Source organism: Lagopus leucura, unplaced genomic scaffold, assembly GCF_019238085.1.
Source record: "Lagopus leucura isolate 7727_CA_CO unplaced genomic scaffold, USGS_WTPT01 Super-Scaffold_100014, whole genome shotgun sequence".
Classification (NCBI taxonomy): Eukaryota; Metazoa; Chordata; class Aves; order Galliformes; family Phasianidae; genus Lagopus; species Lagopus leucura.
In genome coordinates, this window is record NW_024962268.1 from 6430731 (window position 1) to 6451928 (window position 21198).

A 21198-nucleotide genomic window follows, 5' to 3' on the forward strand; every position below is an offset into this window, starting at 1 on the left:
AAGCGCGCAGTCCCGCCCCTACCGTGCGCACGTTAAGGCGGGTTTTTTTTCTGTGGCCCGCTGTGCTCCGCCCTTCAAAGATGGCGGCCCTGGCTGTAAACAAGGCTGGGACTGGGCCGGACGGCAGCCGTGGAGCCAGTAATAACCGGGGCCCAACCGGCGCCGCCGTGAAGGTGAGACGAGCTGTTCGGCGCTCTCCGGCTTGCGGTCTGCCCCTGCTGGGCTCGGCGAGAGGCGTAGTGAGGGCTCTCCGGGGCGGCAGGGTTTCCCTGAGGCGGTGGGCTGGGTCGCGCCGGAACACCGCTGCGGGAGGGCCTCGCTGCGTTTCCACCTCAGCGCGGGGCTCCGGTGAGCGGCTGTGAGGCGGGAGACGGTCAAATGACAGCTGTGTCCCAGCTTCTCTGGGGAGGGCTGTTGTGTGCTGCTTCCGTTTGTTTTTTTTCCCCCTCAGCCTAGAAACAGATGGTATGTTTTCTGAAATCGTAGGTTCTTGAGTGTGGAGTCTGTGAAGATGTGTTCTCTTTGCAAGGCGATAAAGTTCCTCGACTGCTTCTGTGTGGCCATACCGTCTGCCATGACTGCCTCACCCGGCTTCCCCTTCATGGCAGGGCCGTCCGCTGTCCTTTTGATCGGCAAGTTACTGAATTGGGTAAGAAAGCTTTAGTCTGAATTTGTTAAGACCAGTCAACCCAGAATGTTCAAAAGACTAAGAAGTTTTAGCAGAAAATGTATAAAAGCCAGTTTGTGTTAGTGGGCTGGCAGTATGTGGTGTCAGAATTTTTACAGTCAGTAGCTTTGATTGGGATGAAAATGGATGGAAAGGGGGTTGGTATGGTAAAATGGATGACTAGATAAGTGTATGGATAATACATAGAGCCAAATAATATGAGTATGCTAGTTGTGGTGTTTGGTTTGCAGCATTCCTTCTGTGGGATGCTTTTTTTTATTGAGAAGAGTGAGGGAGGTCTTTCAAAGATTAAGTAATAAATCTTTATCTTCTCCTTGAACATAGGCTTGTAAGCATCTTATTTGTAAACCTGTATTTATAAAATAACTAATCTGTTTCAAATTCCTGTGTAAGGATACTTCAGAGGACATCAGTTTCCTGTTGTCCTAAACATTAAATAAACCATACAATTATGTAAGTTGTTTCTCTGTCAAACAAATTTGTCTGAAATCACGATGAAATGATAATAAACCTGTTCTTAAACAATATGATAATTTGAAGTGAAATTTAACTTAAATTGGCATCTAGGGATCTTATTACTTTAGAAATGTCTCTGAAGAGCCTTTGAAAGGGTTAGATGCGGCTTTTATTCCACAGTGGGAGTCTTTCAGACAAAATATGGCACATGCTTGTGATTGTTTATTCAATAAAAAAAAAAAAAAATTTTACAGAGAAAACAAGTTACAAGAAGAATTTGTGTCAAGGTTAACTTGTGAACAGAACTATCTGTAGTAGCTTTGAATAGCACAGTAAATAAAAATGTTAGGATAGAGGAGAATCCATGGAGCAGGAGATCTCAAATGTAGTAATCCATGAAAAAAATGTACAATTATCACATTAGCATGAATAAGTATTTATTCTGAAGTGAGAGGGTCTGCTAGAGAGAGAGGAATATTAAAGCATTTAATGGAAACAAACTGAGGAGAGAAACGTCAGTGTGATCTGAATTTTGTTTGTGGTAGGAGAGGTGTGGACGGTATGTGATTAAAAGTGTCTCACAATTTATTTTTTTATCCATGACTGTACAGGGTTTCTGTATGTATGTTTTAACAGGGAGCGTGTGTTAGTCCTGCTGTTGTGAAACTTCAGTGTGAGACAGCTGCTTGTGTCTTGTGATCTGAGAGCAGAGCGTTTTATTGTAATTGGGACATGGTCACTTTGTGGCTCTTACTGTGTGATTTCCACCTGACAATTGAAAGCATCCTATAGTAATTTTTTTTGAGTTTCAGATTCAACAAAAATGCAGTTTTATAAAAACACTAAGTTTCTTCATCTTATATAAAATTCGTAGTTTCTCATGAAGCACAGTGATGTGTTAAATTTGCAAGACTTCTACAGAAAAGAAGGTGGAAGGAAAGTTGCAGCTTTCATTTCTAGGAAAGTAGGCTTGCATCTTATGGATAGTTCTGGAAAGAAGGATGATATGCTGTGACCAGTCATTGCTCAAAAAAAAAAAAAAAAAAAAAAAAAAATTGCAGCAAAACAGCTTGAGAGTCAAAATGTTTTTGTGAATAAAAATGTTCTGCCTGATGATTTCAAGCAGAAGAGGGTCACAGCCACATCTCGTCTGCTCTGTAAGGGCTGTCTCAGGAAATGTAAAAATGTGGTGTATTATGGACAGCATCCTGTCATGATCCGTCTGAGTAGCTTGTGCATTTGTTGTCTTGTCCTAATCAACCTGCTGTTAAATTCTGCTGCAGTTCTGTTTCATTCAGTGATCTCAGGAGTGGAATTGGGAAGGAGGCATGGCAACCATGCACCTGATAAAAGCAACTTCTGGTTCTTCCCTCCCCTCCATTTAGGAACCTCTTAGGAAACAAGCTCTGTTCTGCTTTTAGTGAATTTAAACTCAGGCATCTGGTCAGTAACTAAATCTAGATTATGAGACTGCTGTCCTGAGAAAGTTCTTTTGAAGGAAGAGCTGGGTGATTGGGGCAAAAAATTGCCTGTGTTGAACAAATTGTTAAGATACTAAATACAGATTTTATGAATGCTTTTAAGCTAATGGAATTTTAAACTATACATTTAAGCAGATAGAATTACTTGTTTATCCTTGCTCTTTCTACTATCACTCAACTCGACATTTGTCTAAATGTTCAGAAGGATTCTTAAGCACTTCTCAAGAGATTCCCAGAGACTTTTAGGAAGGATATCTTTTCCCTGTTTTGATTTGGGTGTTTAGTTTAATATGCTTGCCTGTTTCTTCTAGATACAGAAAACAGACAAAATGCTTCTAACTGGCTTCTCAAACAATCAGGATTTCAGGATATGCAAGGTCTGCAAGTAAAAATTGACAATAATACTTACAAAGCCTTTTTTCTACCAAATATTCAGGTTTGGGAGAGTAGGCAAATCATTTCTAACAGTCTTCTTTCTCTCTTCTCCGTTGTGTATGGGATTAAAGTTTTTCTGTGATTACTTTTTTGGTGTGAGTGTGTGTTTTTGTGTGTAATGTTTCAGTTGTTTTTCAAAATACATAGACGAGGGAATTTTGTGAAGGACGTGCTTATGTGATAGCTTTGAAGGCTAACTTTTTCACTTTACCTCAGCAGCTCTGCTAAGGAAACCTTTCGGAGTTTATGACTCAGGTGAACTCTTCCTGCCACCACCATGTTACAGAGCTTGAACTATTTTCTGTCATTAAAACTTGTTCAACTAATGTATTCAGACTTTGGTGTACATCATCAAATCCATTCCATGGACACTGTTTATATATTCTTTTGCTAGAGCCCTAAGATAAAACTTCAAAACATTGTGCAAGAAAATGCGGCTGTAATACAGTATCCCTTCTGCTTTGTTCAGGTATCCAGATGCAGGTGCCTCTTTTTATTACTCCTGTTATTTGTAATTTTTTCCCAGACAAGCTTCATGCTCTTGAAAATGTTATTTGTATTGTTGGCAGGAGTCCATCTTAATATCTTCAGCAGCTCAGTCACTGTCTCGTTCCTGGCAGACATGCTTCCTGCTAATCACGTATTACTCTTCTTTACGGAAGAGACTGTCGGATTGTGTGCTAGTTTTGTAATGGGCACAAACATCCCTTGTAGGCACGGAGATGAGATCACTAGACTCTTTTACACTTGTGACCAAAGCAGAACTTGAACTGAAGTTAAGAGATAAACAAATGTACTTATGCAACTTATCTTTTGGTGTTGTTTTCTTATTATAAAGTATGTGCTTACTACACAGCAATTGTTTAATGTGTTTAGCACAAAAAAGGAGCAAATAGGCTTTTTCTCAAATAATGTAAACTTTCATAAGTACCATTGAAATGAAATGTGAGTTTCTGTAAAACAGTGCCTGTTTTATAGGTGCTTATTTGTTGCAAATTCTGCTTCAGTAGATTAATTCAGATGTTTACGTGTAAGTTTTGCCTGTTCTTTGTGTGTCTCCAAAGCTGTCAGTGCACTAAAGACTTGTAGCATATATTAGCAAATTTCAGCATTGATTTCAACAAATCAGTCAGTTTGTTTCTTCTAACACATTTAAAATCTGAACTAGAAAATAGCTTGTAAGACAGAACAGCTACAGGCCTTTAAGTTAATTGTGCTTTTTTTCTGACTTGACTTTCTCTTCATGCTAACTGTGGAAGAGAAGAAGAAGAACATGATTAAGATCAGATAATGGATTGTAAACAAAGGGCAGTACATTTATTAAGGAAATTTTCTTGGCTTTTTAATTTTTGTAAATTAAAAGAAAATACTTTTATAGTGTACTCTATGAAGATTGAACAGCTTCTTCATCTTTCAGCCTTATCCAGTATTTCATTAAAAGCTAAGAAAATGTTTGGTAAGCAGGTTGATTCTTTTGGTGAGTATGCATCCATGTATATTGTTATTAATGATTCTCTGCATTAATGACTCACTGGATTTTTGAAAGCTATACAAGTATCAGCATTAATTATACGGGTGTGCTATTAATGTGCAGGTATTATACTGTAGTAACCTGAAGTTTGTGCATAGTCATTTTAATATGGGATAGTGTTACTCTAAATGCTGTAGAAGAGAACCATCGGATGCTTTTCTGTAATTGATTTTGGAGAGTTAGTGTCCAAAAGTCTCTATGGATGGAGTGCCAGAAAATCCAAGCTCTGTTTACAAACTGACGGAGTTTAGATTCCTAAAATGGGTATTTTTTTCAATTTGTAGCGAGAGATTACTTTTTTTTTTTGCTCTCTTTTGGAAAAACACTGTTACAGTGATAGGAGTGCTTGTGCTAAAAGGTAATGAAGATGACTGTGTTTGTGCTAAGTGTAGTTGTAAAGGTTGTAAAAGACCAGAACATAAACTCCTTCAGAAACTGTGGTGAACAAAAAATTGAACATAAGAGTAATGGGTTTTGTTCACATTCTGTTTTAAAGATTGCTGAGGTCTTAAATTGAATACTGGTAATTTTGCTTGCATGGTAGAAAATTTCTTTGGTACTAGTAACTGGAGAGAGCAGTGTCATGTACTTGCTTTGCAGCAAACTTCATTATCTCGTAGGCCTACTTCCAAAGACAGCAGACTTGCAGATTGCTGCAAGTCACATACAATCCATTCCTGACAAGGAGTTGTTTTTTGGTGTGGCTTTTTTTTTTTAACATGCAGTAAGTGTTGTTTTGTACAAGTTGAGGGGGTTGGAGAATTGCATATACATGCTCCCGTTTATAGCCACAGGAAAGTTGTTTCCATCCATTTATCTGTATTCTGAAGTCCACCTTTTATTTTAGGTAATTCATATTTTGGGTTCAGCCTCTCAGAATAATAGAAATGCCTGTGGGGAATTGTACCTAGAAAAAAAAGTTTTGTGTGTTAGAACTGTAAATAATATGAAGTGGTTAGGTCAGGAAAGTGGATATGTTGGCTCCTGTTCACATCCCTCTTCAGAGATGCCTTAGCATTTTTGCTCTTAGTTTTACTAGGAAAGTCATCTTAAGAAAACAGGAGGTATTTGTTCTACAGTCTCTTCCAGGCAGCAGTACCTAACCATGCAGAGCAGCTCTACTCTGTGAAACACTACAGCAAGAAAAATATTGGCAGGCTGTAAAAGCATTTGTATGTATTTTAAACTGGTTTTAAGTCTTAAAACCAGTCTTGTTTCATAGCTATGAAACATGTATTGTTATTGTTCTCTTTTGTATTATTATGTATTTTCTTTTCCTTCAAGTGCTATGAAACAGTATGTTGGAATTTATGGCATGTTTGACAGTTCTCAGTACCGAGGGGGAAAAAAAGTCTAGGTTAATGGAGATGAAGGATGCAGAGGGCATACAGCTACCAGGCCACCACAGGGCATTGTAATAGAGGGCGCTTGAAATAACACTTGGGAGAATCAGACGGTTAAAGTAGCCTGGTGTAGGTTCTGTGAGGTCATGTCAGAAGGACAGTCCTGTCAGACACCAAATACATGGACTGAAAATGCCAGGGATTTTTAGAGGTCGTTTGGAGCCAGCCTTTGTCTCCAGTTGCTGTTCCACTGTCTTTGCAACTGAATTACGAGAGGAAGCCCAGATTTTTTTTTCTGGATCTGGTGCAGTTTTCTAAAATTTTGTTTTCTACATTCATGGTTAAAGCAACATTTAAGCTGTCACTTGAATGACATGATAAGCCATTTTATTTTTTTGCAATGGCTTAATAAGTAGAAGTGCACCGATAGATCGGTTTATGTTCTTGCGTTGGTACATTTGCTTGGACTACAAGTATTTAAAATAAAAAAGCACTAGGTACATGCAGTTTTGTTTAAGAAATGCTGCTGCGTGTTCTTATCTCAAGAACACAGTACAGAAGTTTGACAGAGGAGTCTATATCAAGTATACAGATTCTTTTTAAATACAAGAAAGTACTTCCAGGCTTTTGCTTAATTACATAAACGTATACACATCTGTGCCCTGTTAGTACCTGTGAAGTAGCTTATGTGCTGCTTTCTATCATTCTATTCAAAGCTAGTGAAAACCCCCGTTTTCCTGCAGTTGATTGTGTGATAAAACTTTTTGTTCATTTCAGTGCTCAAAAGAAGTGCCAGCATGCAGAATATATCCAGCATTACTACTGAATGCAAATTATTTAATTACTTGAGCTTTTCTTTAATCTCTGACTTATGGTCAGAGATTTGTTGTGAAATTGTAAGCATTCATAGATTCTGTAATATTTGTTAGAAGGGGTTTAGCTTATTTATTAACTCTTCTGCCAGTTTTGGTGAACTGGATTGTAATGGAATCCCTACAACGATAGCAGGAGACAACTCTTTTTAGTTCATCAGGAAGATGCATGTTTCTTAGTTTGTCCCTTCCAAATCAGGAACCGTGAACAAGTAGTTGAAACCTGTTCCTGTGTTGGTTGTATGCACTATATATGAATAACTTCATTTGCGTGAGTTGTGACTTAAACTGATTCCAAATTCTGTGGTAATAAGGTTACGGCTTAGGCAGTAGAAATACTCAAAAGTAGATTGGCCTTTGAACTTAGAACAAAACAAGACAGAAATAGCTCTATCATTCTAGAAATTTGTAGTGAATTCCACGTAAAACTGCTTTAAAAAACGGATCATCTAGCTCACCAAATTTCCGAAAGTCTGCAGTCATGAGTCAGTAGTGGTAGTCAGCCTACTGCAGTTAATCAAACATAACTCTCTAGGTAATGTATATTCAGATTCTGTATCCTTGGTCTTGGAAACCAGCAAACATCCCATTTGAGGAATGTTCCATAGCATCCCACTGAAGTATGTATTTATTATTTGTTTATTATTATGCATAATCACTCTCAGAGGAAGGTGCTAGGTATGTCTTTTCCTGCATTACAAATAAGTAATTCTCTCAGTAGAGTGATAGAGGAGAGATTGGAATGGCCAGCTGAGGGGCAGCTTGTAGAAAAGGTTCCTTGTGGGCATGGTTTTCCCTTGAAGCAATGAAGGCTAGAAATTTCTTAGGCTGCATTAGGAGGAGTGTTGACAGCAGGTCAGGGGAGGTGATCCTTTGCTACTTCTCAGCACTGGTGAAGACACACCTAGAGCACTGCGTTAAGTTCTTGGTCTTCCAATACAAGAGAGACCTGGACATGCCTTAGAGAGTCAAACAAAAGGCCACCAAGATGATGAAGGGACTTGAGAACCTCTGCTGTAAGAAAAGGCTGAAGACTGCAGGGACTGTTCTGCCAGGGAAGAGAGGAGTCAGGAGGAAATCCCTAGTCAGTTTGAAAGGATACCTGAAGGGAGGATACAGAGAGGACAGAGCCAGGCTCTTCTCTGTGGTGCCCATTGCCAGGACAAGAGGCTGTGTGCACAAACTGGATCACAGAAGGTTCCCTCTGAACATCAAGAAGTACTTCTGTGCTATGTGGGTGACAGAGCACTGGCACAGGTTGCCTGGTGTATTTGTGTAATCTCCTTCTTGGAGATCTCTTCAAAAGCTGACTGAATATTGACCTGGGCACTCTGTTGGATGTCCCTGCTTGAGGAGAGAGCTGGGCAACATGAAAGTTGACTTCTAGAGGTCCCTTCCAAATTTAACCATTCAGTGATTCTGCAGTGACTAAGAAGTAACGATTAAGTGCTCAAAATGCTTTATCTTAGAGGCATAATTGCCTTTCAACTAAGAAAATGTTTTTAAGATACCAATGTTAAAAAAAAAAAAAAAAAGTCAGTGATATTTTCTTGGAAGAGTAGTCACTTAAGATTTTTGTATGCTAATGAGATAGCATTTAGCAGCAGTCATAGGGATGCAGGAATCTTTTTTGTTGTGTGCGATAGTTCTGCACGTAGGTCTTTCTTTCTGAATGTTGCTTTCATTTTCATTGTTTTCTGCTGTCTGCAGTAGGTATTCCATCTTCTGATTCAGGGAGTATGGGGTTAATGTGGGTTCTTCATAGCTTCTGTTAGTGCAGTAGAAATGTGAACTGTAGGTAGTTATGCAAAATGTATGAAATTTCATGATGACTGTGCTTTTTATCACAGAATCACAGAATTGTAGGGGTTGGAAGGGACCTCCAGAGATCATCGAGTCCAAACCCCCTGCCAAAGCAGGTTCCCTACAGCAGGTCGCACAGGTAGGCATCCAGGCAGGTCTTGAACATCTCCAGAGAAGGAGACTCCACCACCTCCCTGGGCAGCCTGTTCCAGTGCTCCGTCACCTCACTGTAAAGAAGTTCTTGCACACATTTGTGCAGAACTTCCTATGCTGCAGTTTCCGGCCGTTTCCCCTTGTCCTGTCTCCACTCACCACTGAAAAGAGTCCGGCCTCGCCATTCTGCCCCCCACACCTCAGATATTTATAGGCCTGGATCAGGTCCCCTCTCAGTCTCCTTTTCTCAAGGCTGAACAGACCAAGTTCACTCAGCCTTTCTTCATAGGAGAGATGCTCCAGGCCCTTCACCATCTTCGTGGCCCTCCGCTGGACTCTTTCCAAGAGATCCCTGTCTTTTTTGTACTGGGGAGCCCAGAACTGGACGCAGAACTGGTCTTTTGTTATTAGTTATTGCAGATTATTTTACAGATGGCATTTATTAAGTAGGGAAAATCTGCATAAATAGTAAATCTATAATGGAAAGAAGGAACATTATGGAATGGTATTGTGAAATAACAGTGGTCATGGTGTCTCACTGGAATTATATGTTCTTCTTAATGTTTGTTAAAATCTTGTCTGTGCTTTGTAAAATTCTCATTGTGTTATTTGCTTGGGCATTTTCTTCTTATGCCCCCTTCATTTAATCCTTTCTCAAAAATAGGAGATTCTGGTGTCTGGGGATTGAAAAAGAATTTTGCTTTGTTGGAACTCTTGGAACGGTTGCAGAATGGGCCTCCTGGACAGTGTGGGACAGCAGAAGAAGCCATTGGTCTATCTGGAGAGGTACAGATTTTGAAAAGAGAAGAGGACTTTGTTACATTTGCTTAAAAAATATCATTAGAGAGAGGAAAATTCTCTTGGCAAGTGTAATTTCATCTATGAAGTTGTTTTCTTTCTGTATCTAATATGAATATTTTCAGTAATTACTTCATATTTAAGTTCTAATGTGCACTGACTAAATCAGAGAAGTTATTATCAGGTGTATTATCAGGTATATCTTCCTCTTTTCTAGGCTTTAGATTTTTCCAGAGGGTTACTTGTTTGAATATTTTATAATAATTTTAGGGGAGTTTTCTAGAACTTCCTAGCATCTCTTTCTGGAGACTTTGAAGCAGCTCTTTTTTCCAGATAGTTGCCTTTTATAGTCAATCAATATGACTGCATTATGTAAAAGGTTCTTTACCAGAAAAGTCTGCTTTAAGCACCTTGGTTTTGTCTCTAACTTTCTCATTCTTCTTTCTATAATGCCTGTGTTGAAGAGTTGTCTAGAGCTTGAATTACTTTAGCCTCAAAAGCTTTGCAACTTGTGCTGAAGCTTACATTTATGGAGTTAATTAACTTCTCAATCAATACCCCTCTAGAATAATATTGGAACTTGTAGTAAAGGAAAGTGACTTTTTTATCTTTGTTAAATAACAAGAAGTCAAGTTTTCAAAGTAGTCCATATTGGTGTCAGGTCTTCTGATTTTTTTTTTTTTTTCCCATTGTTGTTGGCATTAAATACTAACAACTTTGGTTTATGCTCGTATTATTTTTCTAGAGTATCATTCGCTGCGATGAAGATGAAGCCCATGTTGCATCTGTTTATTGCACTGTTTGTGCCACTCACCTGTGTGCAGACTGCTCTCAGCTTACTCATTCTACAAAGACGCTTGCGAAACATAAACGTGTACCTCTTGCTGATAAGCCTCATGAGAAGACCATGTGCTCCCAACACCAAGTGCATGCTATTGAGTTTGTTTGTTTAGAAGAGGATTGTCAGGCCAGTCCTCTCATGTGTTGTGTCTGCAAAGAGTATGGGAAGCATCAAGGTCATAAGGTACTGCTAAGAATCTGTTTCTAGTCGTACTGTGGAACAACTCGCATATTTATTCAATTAAAGCACAGAAGGTTATCAAGAGAGGAGAGTAGAATCTTGATGTGACTTTATAGAAGTACTGTCATGATTTTCTTTCCGTTTTCCTTTTCATTTGAAGAACTACCAGGATAAAAGTTAGAAGAAAAACTGTTATGGTTAAGACTGCATTAAGTTATTCATAAGTAAAGGCGTTCTGTCCCTTAATTTGATGCTTTTCAGAACTTCTCACAGTATTAAATTGCCTGTCCTGAAAGTTGTTTTTCATCTTGCAGCTGGTTCATCCAATCATTTGCATTCCATCCACCATTTTGTGTTCAATTAGTAATTCTTGTTTGTATTTATGTAACTGCTAGATGCCTGTCTTAGTAACAGAATAGTACATAGCTTCTGAATAATGCATTTATGTAATTTACTTAATTCATATATTTTTATATCTAGTAAGGTGGAAGAGATGGTTAAGAAAGATATTTATGCTTGATCATTGATATGTTGCTTTTAATTAATAGCATTCTGTCTTGGAACCAGAAGCAAATCAGATTCGTGCATCCATTTTAGACATGGCCCACTGCATAAGAACTTTCACAGAAGAGATCTCAGATTATTCCAGAAAATTAGTTGGAATAGTTCAGCATATAGAAGGAGGAGAACAAATTGTTGAAGATGGAGTTGGAATAGCCCATACAGAACACGTATGCTACCTTCTTCTTTGGTTTCTTTTTTTTCCTGCATATTTACTGATTGTAATAACAGATAAGAGCTTGTAAGGTTGTTTTTAAGCCTTTAACAGATTAAGATCTTTTTTGGGGGTAGTGAATTATAACATACACTATTGCAATGTGTGCCATTTCGAGGAAGTTCTTGGAAAACTGTATGTAGACTTCATAAGACAAAGCTTTAAGTTTTTTTGTCTACGAAGAGATTAACACCGCTGTCTCAGTACCAAGATCTTATTACTGAGACAACAGAGGCAATCTTGTAGTACAGTCTTGTAGTACATGACAAGGCTTTTAGTCTGTATGAATACAGAGAATCAGTAGGGAAAGCTGTATGAAAGCTACTTGATTATTGAAATAATTACTTGGAGGATCTTTACCTTGATAATGATGAGGCTATCTGTGTAAATGGGACTAGAACTATAAGGTAGCTAAGCAGACTTGAATGTAATTAAGAAATATGAAAAAAATGCACTTGTGCACTGTTGTGGTGTTTTAATCTTCTTGGTCTCTTGTGACGTGACAGGTACCTGGGACTGCAGACAATGCTCGCTCATGTGTCCGGGCCTATTTTTCGGATCTTCATGAAACCCTCTGTCGTCAAGAGGAAATGGCTCTTAGTGTTGTTGATGCTCATGTGAGAGAGAAGTTGATTTGGCTTAGACAACAACAAGAAGACATGACTATCCTATTGTCACAGGTTTCAACCGCTTGCCTTCATTGTGAAAAAACTTTACAACAGGTGGGTTGGCAAGCAAACTGTAACATCTGACAAGTGAAAGAGAATGCAGCATAAGTTTGGGCTACAAACAAGAAGGTTAGGTGGTACTCTGCATTTTATTTTATATTTTTAAAGCTGTAACTATATAACATGAGATTGGCCAAGTCCTTCAGTTGCTATAAATTCGTGTGACTCTGGAGTAACTTCTGGTTGATTATGAGACAGGTTTTTGGAACAGAGGTGAACAAGAAGGAAGAAAAAGCATGTGGGATTTATGGGAAGGATTTTATAGTTGCAGATGGTAATACTTTCTTTGAAAATGGTTATGTGAAACTGGTAGGGAAAAAAAACAGTTTTATACTAAATGTCTTGCTCTTGATCTTTGCACTTACAGTATGTGTAAGTCAGTATCAGATTAAAAGTGTGAGGAAAGTGAATGTGTAAGACTGTCCGATGCAATATTCTCTTAATGGTAACAAAAAGTAAATGGCATCTGTAATGAACTTTGTGAGAAATTACTTCATTAGTGTGTCACTTGTACTTTTTTTTTTTTTATCTAAGTGTTTGATTGCATAGTCATGTACATTTAACTCAGCAAATCTTTGTCAATAACATCTGGGTATTGATAATCCTTTTTATCAGTTATGTTAGTGTGCTATGAAGCTGCAACTGTATTTCAGCTGAGTACATTACATGTGAATGATGTAAATATTCTAAACGTTTAACTTCACTCTTTTGTAATTTATATTCTTATACATAAAGGACTAAGAGATCAGGAATAACTTTTTTAAAATACAGAACTGTTTAGTATCTGCTAGTAGTAGAGAAGAATGACAAGACCTATGTATTTTTTTTTAATTTTTAAAGTTTTTCTGTGAATATTTGTTTACCTAAAGCATTTCTCTTTAAAATGAAACTGTTGTATTTACATTTGTTTGGTTCTACTAAGTAAATTACTAAAAGAAAGGTATGCTTTTCTGGTTTTCGTCTATTTAGGATGACTGCAGAGTAGTGTTGGCCAAACAGGAAATTACAAGACTGCTGGAGACGTTACAGAAGCAGCAACAGCAGTTTACAGAACTTGCAGATCACATACAGCTGGATGCTAGCATACCTGTCACTTTTACAAAGGTATTTTTAATCTCATGACAAATATAGCTACCCAATTTATCAAGTGCCAGATGTGCTTTAAGTGAAAGTAAGAATAATGTGTCTTCATTACAGTGCTGTATTTGTTGCAGCAAACGAGGACAGTTCGGCATGTACAGCATCTTATCACAAGATGAGTGCTCTCTGGGACAACAAAACCACCCTGTTACGATTAGTACAAGAAACAACAATTAACATTGGCTACATTAGTAGTTTTATTTGAATATAAGCTGCTGTTCTTCAGAGATTTAGGTTAGCATTCATGAATTCCAGAAATACTTTTATTTGGTGGCATCCCAGATTTGCTGTACATTCAGCTCTGACTGACATTTTGTTTTCCATGTATAACACCTGCAGAATACTACATATTTTTTGAATATTGCACAGCTGTGTTTTGAAAACATAAATGTTAACATATATTTCAGTTTATACCATTCAAAGTAATGTATGTGGGTTGCTCTGGGAGTAATGTCTCCTATTTTATGTTTGCCCATGGAGTTGAAGGAGGATAATGGTGCTATGGCAGTAGAGGTTGAACCTTCCCACCAGAATTTCCATTACACTTTGTTACTGTGTGACAGATGGCAGCAGAGGTACTGTCTGAGAGAACGTGTCTGATATGGAAGTGCAGATGGAGCAAAGGCGTGTCACTGAATTCTTTCATGTGGAAAAAATGTCACCTACTGATGTTCATCAACACTTGCTGATCATTTATGGAGACCAAACAGTGGATGTGAGCACAGTGAGGTGCTGGGTGGTGCATTTCAGCAGTGGCAACAGTGACAGTGGGCCACCTCTGGTGCAGATTTTTACAAGCACAGCATGCAGACTGTTGTTCGTTGCTAGCAGAAATGCATAGCTACTGGTGGTAACTGTGTTGAAAAAATGTTTTGTATCTGAGGATTTTTCTCATGGTGTTACTATGTTCTTCCTAGCTGTCAAATATTCTGTGGAAATAAATAGAAGGCATTACATTTGGAGTGACCTACATATTTCTTTTAATTTATTAATTGATGTCTTGCAGTAGCTTTGTGTTCACTGATAGTTTGGGCTACATATGTGTTCTTTGGTTTTATTTATTGCTTTGGTATTTCAGTACCATTTTAATTTTGAAAATAGTGAAATTATTTGGATTTTGATAATTGTGATATTTTTCATCTAGTTAGAGAAAATGAGCTTTAGAATCTAAAGAAGTACTTTAAATGACCTTTAATTTTTTTTCTCGTTCTGCTCAACTGAGAGGAATGGGATCTGTTAGTGCTGAAGTGAAACAGGATCTAAATGTTGCTGTTGAAGCCTTTATTATAAGGAAATGAATGCTTCCACATGAGTTTTGTCCTAAGCATTTTATGTTGTTAACCATCAGTACTGCTGCCATCATCTGTGTTTCTAGTGTTCTCTTATGAGATTTCATGCCACATCCTTTTGGAAAATAATCGTTTAGAGTTAAATCATTGCATTCTTGTTATTTCTGTAGTAAGTACCTACTTCAGAAGTGGTGTGTATATGTTTTAAATCATTATTTCAAGCAGTAATGTGAAATAATTTTGCTGCTATCAAGTTGTAAAAGATTGGAAATGGCTTGAGGTGAAGAAGTATAGCTGTGGAGCCTTCATCAATGGAATAATTCTGTAGGTGGGAATAGTAATACTGTGAGAAAACATAATGGAAAAAGTTACTAAACCAGCAGATTCCTCAGGTCTGAGAATTCTAATTGCTGTGAGCAGCTTATTTTTGGGTCAAAGCCCCATGACAAAAGAACCTGAAATATGAACAAGCATGAGATTGGATGTCTTTCTAAAAGACCTGGTAAGCCAGGTAGAAGTTGCAAGTTCACTACAGAATTTGCTGGACACTGTGGTCTGTGTTATTGCTGGAGGTGATTGGATGATGACAGTGCCTTGTGTTTCTGGAGTTCATTTACTTAATCACAAATAGTGAGAACATAAGCATCTGACCTGTTAGGAAAATCAAATTATGAAATCCTTAACTTTCTATGTGCTTCTTCTTCCAGGACAACAGGGTACATATTGGACCAAAAATGGAAATTCGAGTTGTCACTCTAGGATTAGATGGAGCTGGCAAAACAACTATTTTGTTTAAGTTAAAGCAAGATGAATTCATGCAGCCAATTCCAACAATAGGTTAGTCACAACAATTTAAATGTAAGAATTTTCTGAATGCTTTATTTGTCTGTGGAATTTGATTATTTTACATTCATATAGCACGAGATTATAAAACTTGAATATTTTTTAATTTAGGTTTTAATGTTGAAACAGTAGAATACAAGAATCTGAAGTTTACTATTTGGGACGTAGGAGGAAAACACAAGTTGAGGCCCTTGTGGAAGCATTATTATCTCAACACCCAAGGTGAGACTAATAGAAATCTCCTAAATCGTATTTTGTCTTCTAGCTTATAACTCAGAGCCAAAAAGATTATTAATAGAATACTTATAACTGTAAAAAAAAAAAAAAAAAAAGTTTGTCTAGTGCAAAATTCAGCTGCTAGATTCATGGGCTAAATATTTTAATCCAGTTGTTTGTTGTGATAAGGTACATTCTGCATAAATCCATCAGACAGTTCATGGAGCCAAACAAAATTAGAATCTGAGGCTTTGTCTGACAGCAGGCAAGGTATAACGTTCCAAAGTTTGCATGGTGAGAAGTAGTACTTGCCAGATATAAACTTTAAATAGCACTAGAAATGAAAATGCTTGTTCTTTAGGAGCCTCTAGTTGGCAACTTGTAAAAAAATTCTACAGAGGTTTATAACTTCTTACTTGGTATTGTGGACTTCAGATTCCAGATTTCAGAATCAAGCAGTTTATTAGTAAACTTCGTTATAAATATCGCTGACTTGCAATTTAATGCTACCCTTCTGTTTGTGTTCAGCTGCCATTTAACAATTTAGAAAGGAATTCCTCTTCATGAAATTGCTGTGAATTGCCTTAAATACTTAGGAAAGACAAGTGTTGATTTTTCAGTGTTTCATTTTATGTATTATTTATCCTTCACTGCCAATTTCAACACTTTCAATCACCTCGTCTTTACAAACTTGAAGATGTTTAACTTTGGGTTTCTACTGTCCTCTTAGCATTCACTTTATAAACACCAATAGTTATGTCAGTTTTGAAGAACTATAAGTTGGGATGAAGGAGTAAGCAGTTACCTTGGTGTGTATCTGCAATAGGTGTGTTTGATTTTGGTGTTGTGTTTTCTATTAAAATTGAACAGGTTTGAATGCTGTCTTTTAGCTCTGCCTCTGAACTCTCCAGCTTTTCTGGCAGTGTGATTACCCTTTGTGGTGCATATTTACTGCTGCTGTGTTGGGACTATGGAAATCTTCTCTATTATGTGTAGTCCATAGCTCAGGAGAGCAGCACTGGTCTGACTTTAGATATTTTTACAGCCAACTAAGGAAAATTGAAACAGTTGTGTGGGAGTCTGTTGAACAGAAATGAATCAAAAATAGTTTGAATGGAGATTCTCAAAGAGATCTTTGAGGATTAAATCTGATTAAATCTGGTTTTAAACCAAAACAGTTAAAACATCAGAATTTGTTAGACTAGACTAAAAACTGAAAAGTTTTTCTTTGTTTTAAGATGAATTGCAGGTTTTTGTATGAAGTATATATGTGTATATGGTATTTCTCAGTCTTCCTGGACTTGAAAGTGAAGTTGTGTGCTGCTGAGAAATTTGACATAGAAGACTTCTAAGAAAAAAAACAGTTGTAGGTTTCAGCTGACTTTACACTTTGTATACAAATGTGTGTAAAATGCTTGTTTTATTTCTCTTTTATAGCAGTGGTGTTTGTTGTTGATAGCAGTCACAGAGACAGGGTCAGTGAAGCACACAGTGAACTTGCAAAATTATTAACAGAGAAGGAATTACGGGATGCCTTGCTCTTGATCTTTGCTAATAAACAGGTACTTGTGATTTTTTTTTTTTCACTCTTCAATTTATGAAATTCAAACTTTCTGAATCCTCTTCTGTACGAAGGGAATAGTTATGTGAAAGGAATAAAATGTACATATTCTCCTTATGTTTAATTTTAGGAAATAAATGATACTAACGTACTTACTAGATTCAGTAGTCAGTTTTTGTTTTATCATAATCTATAGTAAACTTGTAGCTGTCTGACTTTTGTGTTTGGAAAGCTTTCGTGTGATCCATAACCTCAGTCTAAGCCATCAGTTAAAAATCATTCAAACACAGTTCAGAAGAGTAATTGAGTCTGTCTGATTGTGTTGTAGGATGTAGCAGGTGCGCTTTCAGTGGAAGAAATTACAGAACTGTTGAGTCTCCACAAACTCTGCTGTGGCCGTAACTGGTATATCCAGGGCTGTGATGCTCGAAGTGGTACAGGACTTTTCGAAGGACTAGACTGGCTTTCAAGGCAGTTAGTGGCTGCTGGTGTCCTGGATGTGGCTTAATTTCAGAACAGATAAGTTTATAGTTCACTATTTTGTTGTGTTTGCATGATTTAGGATTTTGTAACAAAGTGTGTTGTCTGAAGAGGAGACTTCCTTTAAGTGAGTGGTTACAGAAAAATTTAAGACTTCATGCAAGTTTGGATAATTGTTTCAGTAAGCTTCTGCAGTTAGTCCTTTTGAAACTTCATATGTGTACAAGTAGTGAAATTGGCTAGTTACATGAGTGCCTTGAAATTATTTTTGGTGGAATTAGCTTGTGAAAATTTTAAATTCTAATGAAATATGTTAGAATTTATCTAGTATTCATAACAACATTACGGTAGTTGATGTCAGAAACATTTTGAGTGGTTCAGAAATGCTTTCCCAAGAAACTATTCCAAAATTCATAGCAAACTATTAGAATAGCCTGCTCTGACTGTAAGCCTGAAACAGGTGATGCTTCTCTTACATCTAAGAAAGGCATTCATCTAAGGCTTGTGTTGAAAATTACGTGCAGGTACATTGCTAATGGTAAATGTGTCCTGCACTATTTATTAGCTTCCCTGTTGCTGACTGTAAGGAAGCATAACAGGGAAAGAAAATTGAGAATGGGGAACAGTGTTGTAGTATTATGCAGCTAGATGGCATTGTTTAGCTGGCTGTTTCCAAGGGGATTTTTTTTAGTGCTTTTTTATAAGTGTACACATGCTAAATTATTTATGGTTAGAATATAGTGATGTTAAGTTGAAAATGTATTGTGAATGCTTGAGGATATAATCTGCCTTCATAGATTAATTTTACTTCTTGAGAAGACAAAGTTTAGAAAAAAAAACAAACCACAAAACTCACACCTTTTTAAAGAAGTAGTGTGGTGTAATACAGTCCATCTGTGTACTCTGATGTAGAAGTCAAGCCTCTGGATTAAGGTAGTGGCCTTTTCTTGTTGGTTTCACCACGTTTTCTGTGATGAAAAAAGCGTTCACTAATTACAACCTTTACAAGATCAAATGACAAAATATGATGTGAACATTCTGCGTTTAGATTAATAGTTACTCCATGTTTCACATTCAGCTGTTAATAGTGTCTTCGTTTTCAAAGGTCAGTCATTCATAAGCTCATTAAATGCAGGTGTAACACGTTAAATGTAGAAGAGATTATGATCACTCAGTGGCGTCTTCCTTTTCTGCTACACATGCAAATCAGATAATTTTTTATTTTTACTGATATCCATGGAAAATCTCCTGGCCTCCTCTTCTAGTACGCAGTAGTTGCCAATTGAAGAAACCATGCCAGTGACTCTCTTCATATCAGTAAAAGAGGTAGAAAGAACATAGCCAATAGATCAAAAGTGGATAGTGTCATTTTTCTTGCTGCAGTAGGGGTGAGGAACCAGACGGTGGAGGTGATCAGCATTGTTTTACAGATAGGTAGATGGAATTTTCTGTTACAGTGAAAAAACATGCTGACCTGTGAACCTCACCCAGTACAGAAAATTTATTTCACAATCTATTATTATGGTTTTCTTTATATTATTAGCTGCTTAATGATCTTTTCCCACTACTTACCTTAGGTAAAGCCAAGAATGTGTATATTATATTTGCACTTTTATTAGAGAGGAAGCAGCTAAAGCAGCTACTTCCACATAACAACATTTGTTCTTAGTTTTCTCATTTCTTGTATCTCCTGTAAAAACATTAATTGTAGCTTCAGTTTAAGCAGGTCAAATAACTTGGAATAGTAGCTGAAAGAACGCTAAGCTTTAAAATAGTAGAAATTTGTGAAAAGGGCTTCAGTGCTTGTATAGGTGCTAAGAAAGGGTAATAACTCTTTCTACAGTTAACCTGATAAATCTAGCAGATAATCTAACTAGATAATCTAGCAGTTAATCTGATAAGACTGATAAAAATAGTTTACAATGGGCTGAAGGATGTTTTTCCGGCACCAAACTGAAAATTGCTCCTCCTTTGCAGCCCGTAAGTTATTGCACAGTATGCTGCTGGCTGCTCTTGACTTCAGCATCTGCTCAGCCAGATCTAGTTAGTGCTGACTGTCCCTTTATAGCTCTTTTTTTAAAGTATGGACAAGTTCTGCTAAGTGTGGTAGGTACCTTTTCCTGGAATACAGGGAAGACATCTGTTATTTAGAAAAACTTGAACCTGTAATTATAGTGGGCATATGCCGTTTTTACATTCCCTTTGAACTCTTGAACTACGATTCTAAATTACTTCTTTAAGATGTTCAAAGTGAGTTTGTGAGTTGTGTTCCTGTTTGTTGGTTGTTTTTTTTTTTTTTTTTATTGTAAGAGTGTATTTGAGGGCACAGGAAAAATACTTATACATCTTTTTGAGCACAAAAGATTGCTTGCTTGTGATGTGTGGAATACTACCATAAAGTGTTTTTTAGTGGAATTTATTTAAGATGACTTCAAGTAACTGTGAAGGTACTGCACTTGTCTGTGAACTCTTCAGTGTAAACTGGTGCACTAAGAGGTTTATCTGTATTATAAGTTAATACTATATGTAAACTGCTTCCGTTACAAATTTAAGCTTGTTTCAGCAGTTCTCTAGAACTTGAGTTTTAGTGTACTGACTTGCACAATGGAGGATTTCCTCAGCTAGAACTTACTCAAGCATTACTTTGAGGATTTCTATGAGACTGATTAACTCTTTGCAAGATTTTGACTTATTTGTGAACTTCCGTGAATGCAACATCCAGTGACAATGTTGTGGCTTTCTTTAAAGCATCCTGGCTCAATAACAGTGTGCTTAAGCTAACAGAAAAAATCACAGTTTATCATATCACGTGATGTGGTGATGCTGTATGCTGTCTTCAAACTTATTGTGGATTGTGTGGTATTTGAGGATTGTCTTCTGAGATGGTTTAATTTCTGAACTGTTGGATGTTAAATAATTTTTGCAGTGAAAGGGCTCTTTTAATGGAAATAATTCATGAGCTGCTGCTGCAGTCTGAGTTGCCCAGAAAAAAAAATGTTAATTTTTTTCAATAAAATTATCTAAAACTTTTGAAGATGTAGTTTTCTTTAATAAATTTGTCTTGTCATCTAAAACTAGAGGTGCAGTACATTCAGTATACTGTAAAAACAGGTTGATGTGAGTAACCATGTCAATTAAGTATTTTAGTAAAAGTTTTAATATGTCTGATTTCTGGGGTAAAAGTCAAGCCATCAACAGTGTGCAGGGGCTAAGATAATAAGAAATGAAACATTAAAAGACACAAGAAAACCTGGCAATGCCAGTACTTGTGTAGGATTTAATGCACTGTTACTGCATAATTTGATCACTTGTTCATTTAGTCTGATGGACACACACACAACCATCTTGGAAGATGAGTTAAATTATATATGTCATCCTAGCAAAGCATATTACAGTTTACATTAAAATTTACATTTTTAATGAATGTACGTATTGTTGAAGAGCTTATTACTAGCCTACATCTGATCCCTTCCTCTGGTCACAGATAAAGGTACAGACTCTACTCAGTTCATGAAAAAAGCTATAGAATATAATCTGTAGTGTATTTGCATCTTCAATCTTGCACAGAAAAGACAAACAGTAGGC

At 37.1% G+C, this 21198-nt stretch overlaps 1 protein-coding gene across 1 annotated transcript; it reads left to right on the forward strand.

Annotated features, from left to right (window-relative positions):
• The first annotated feature begins 56 nt into the window (after window positions 1-56).
• TRIM23 (tripartite motif containing 23) lies at window positions 57-20594 on the forward strand. The gene is made up of 11 exons (XM_042875084.1): window positions 57-173; window positions 487-649; window positions 9427-9548; window positions 10306-10584; window positions 11130-11312; window positions 11863-12078; window positions 13054-13188; window positions 15221-15350; window positions 15468-15578; window positions 17010-17134; window positions 17462-20594. Exons 1-11 carry the CDS (start codon window positions 81-83, stop codon window positions 17639-17641), a joined length of 1737 nt encoding a protein of 578 aa, XP_042731018.1. The 5' UTR covers window positions 57-80; the 3' UTR covers window positions 17642-20594.
• The last annotated feature ends 604 nt before the right edge of the window (window positions 20595-21198 follow it).

What these genes read in the sequence shown, in the direction of transcription:
- TRIM23 (XM_042875084.1), top strand. Translation starts at nt 81, where the DNA reads ATGGCGGCCCTGGCTGTAAACAAGGCTGGGACTGGGCCGGACGGCAGC. An exon ending in CCATTGGTCTATCTGGAGAG is followed by an intron (nt 9,549 to 10,305) that starts GTACAGATTTTG and finishes TTATTTTTCTAG; the next exon opens with AGTATCATTCGCTGCGATGA. An exon ending in TGATCTTTGCTAATAAACAG is followed by an intron (nt 17,135 to 17,461) that starts GTACTTGTGATT and finishes ATTGTGTTGTAG; the next exon opens with GATGTAGCAGGTGCGCTTTC.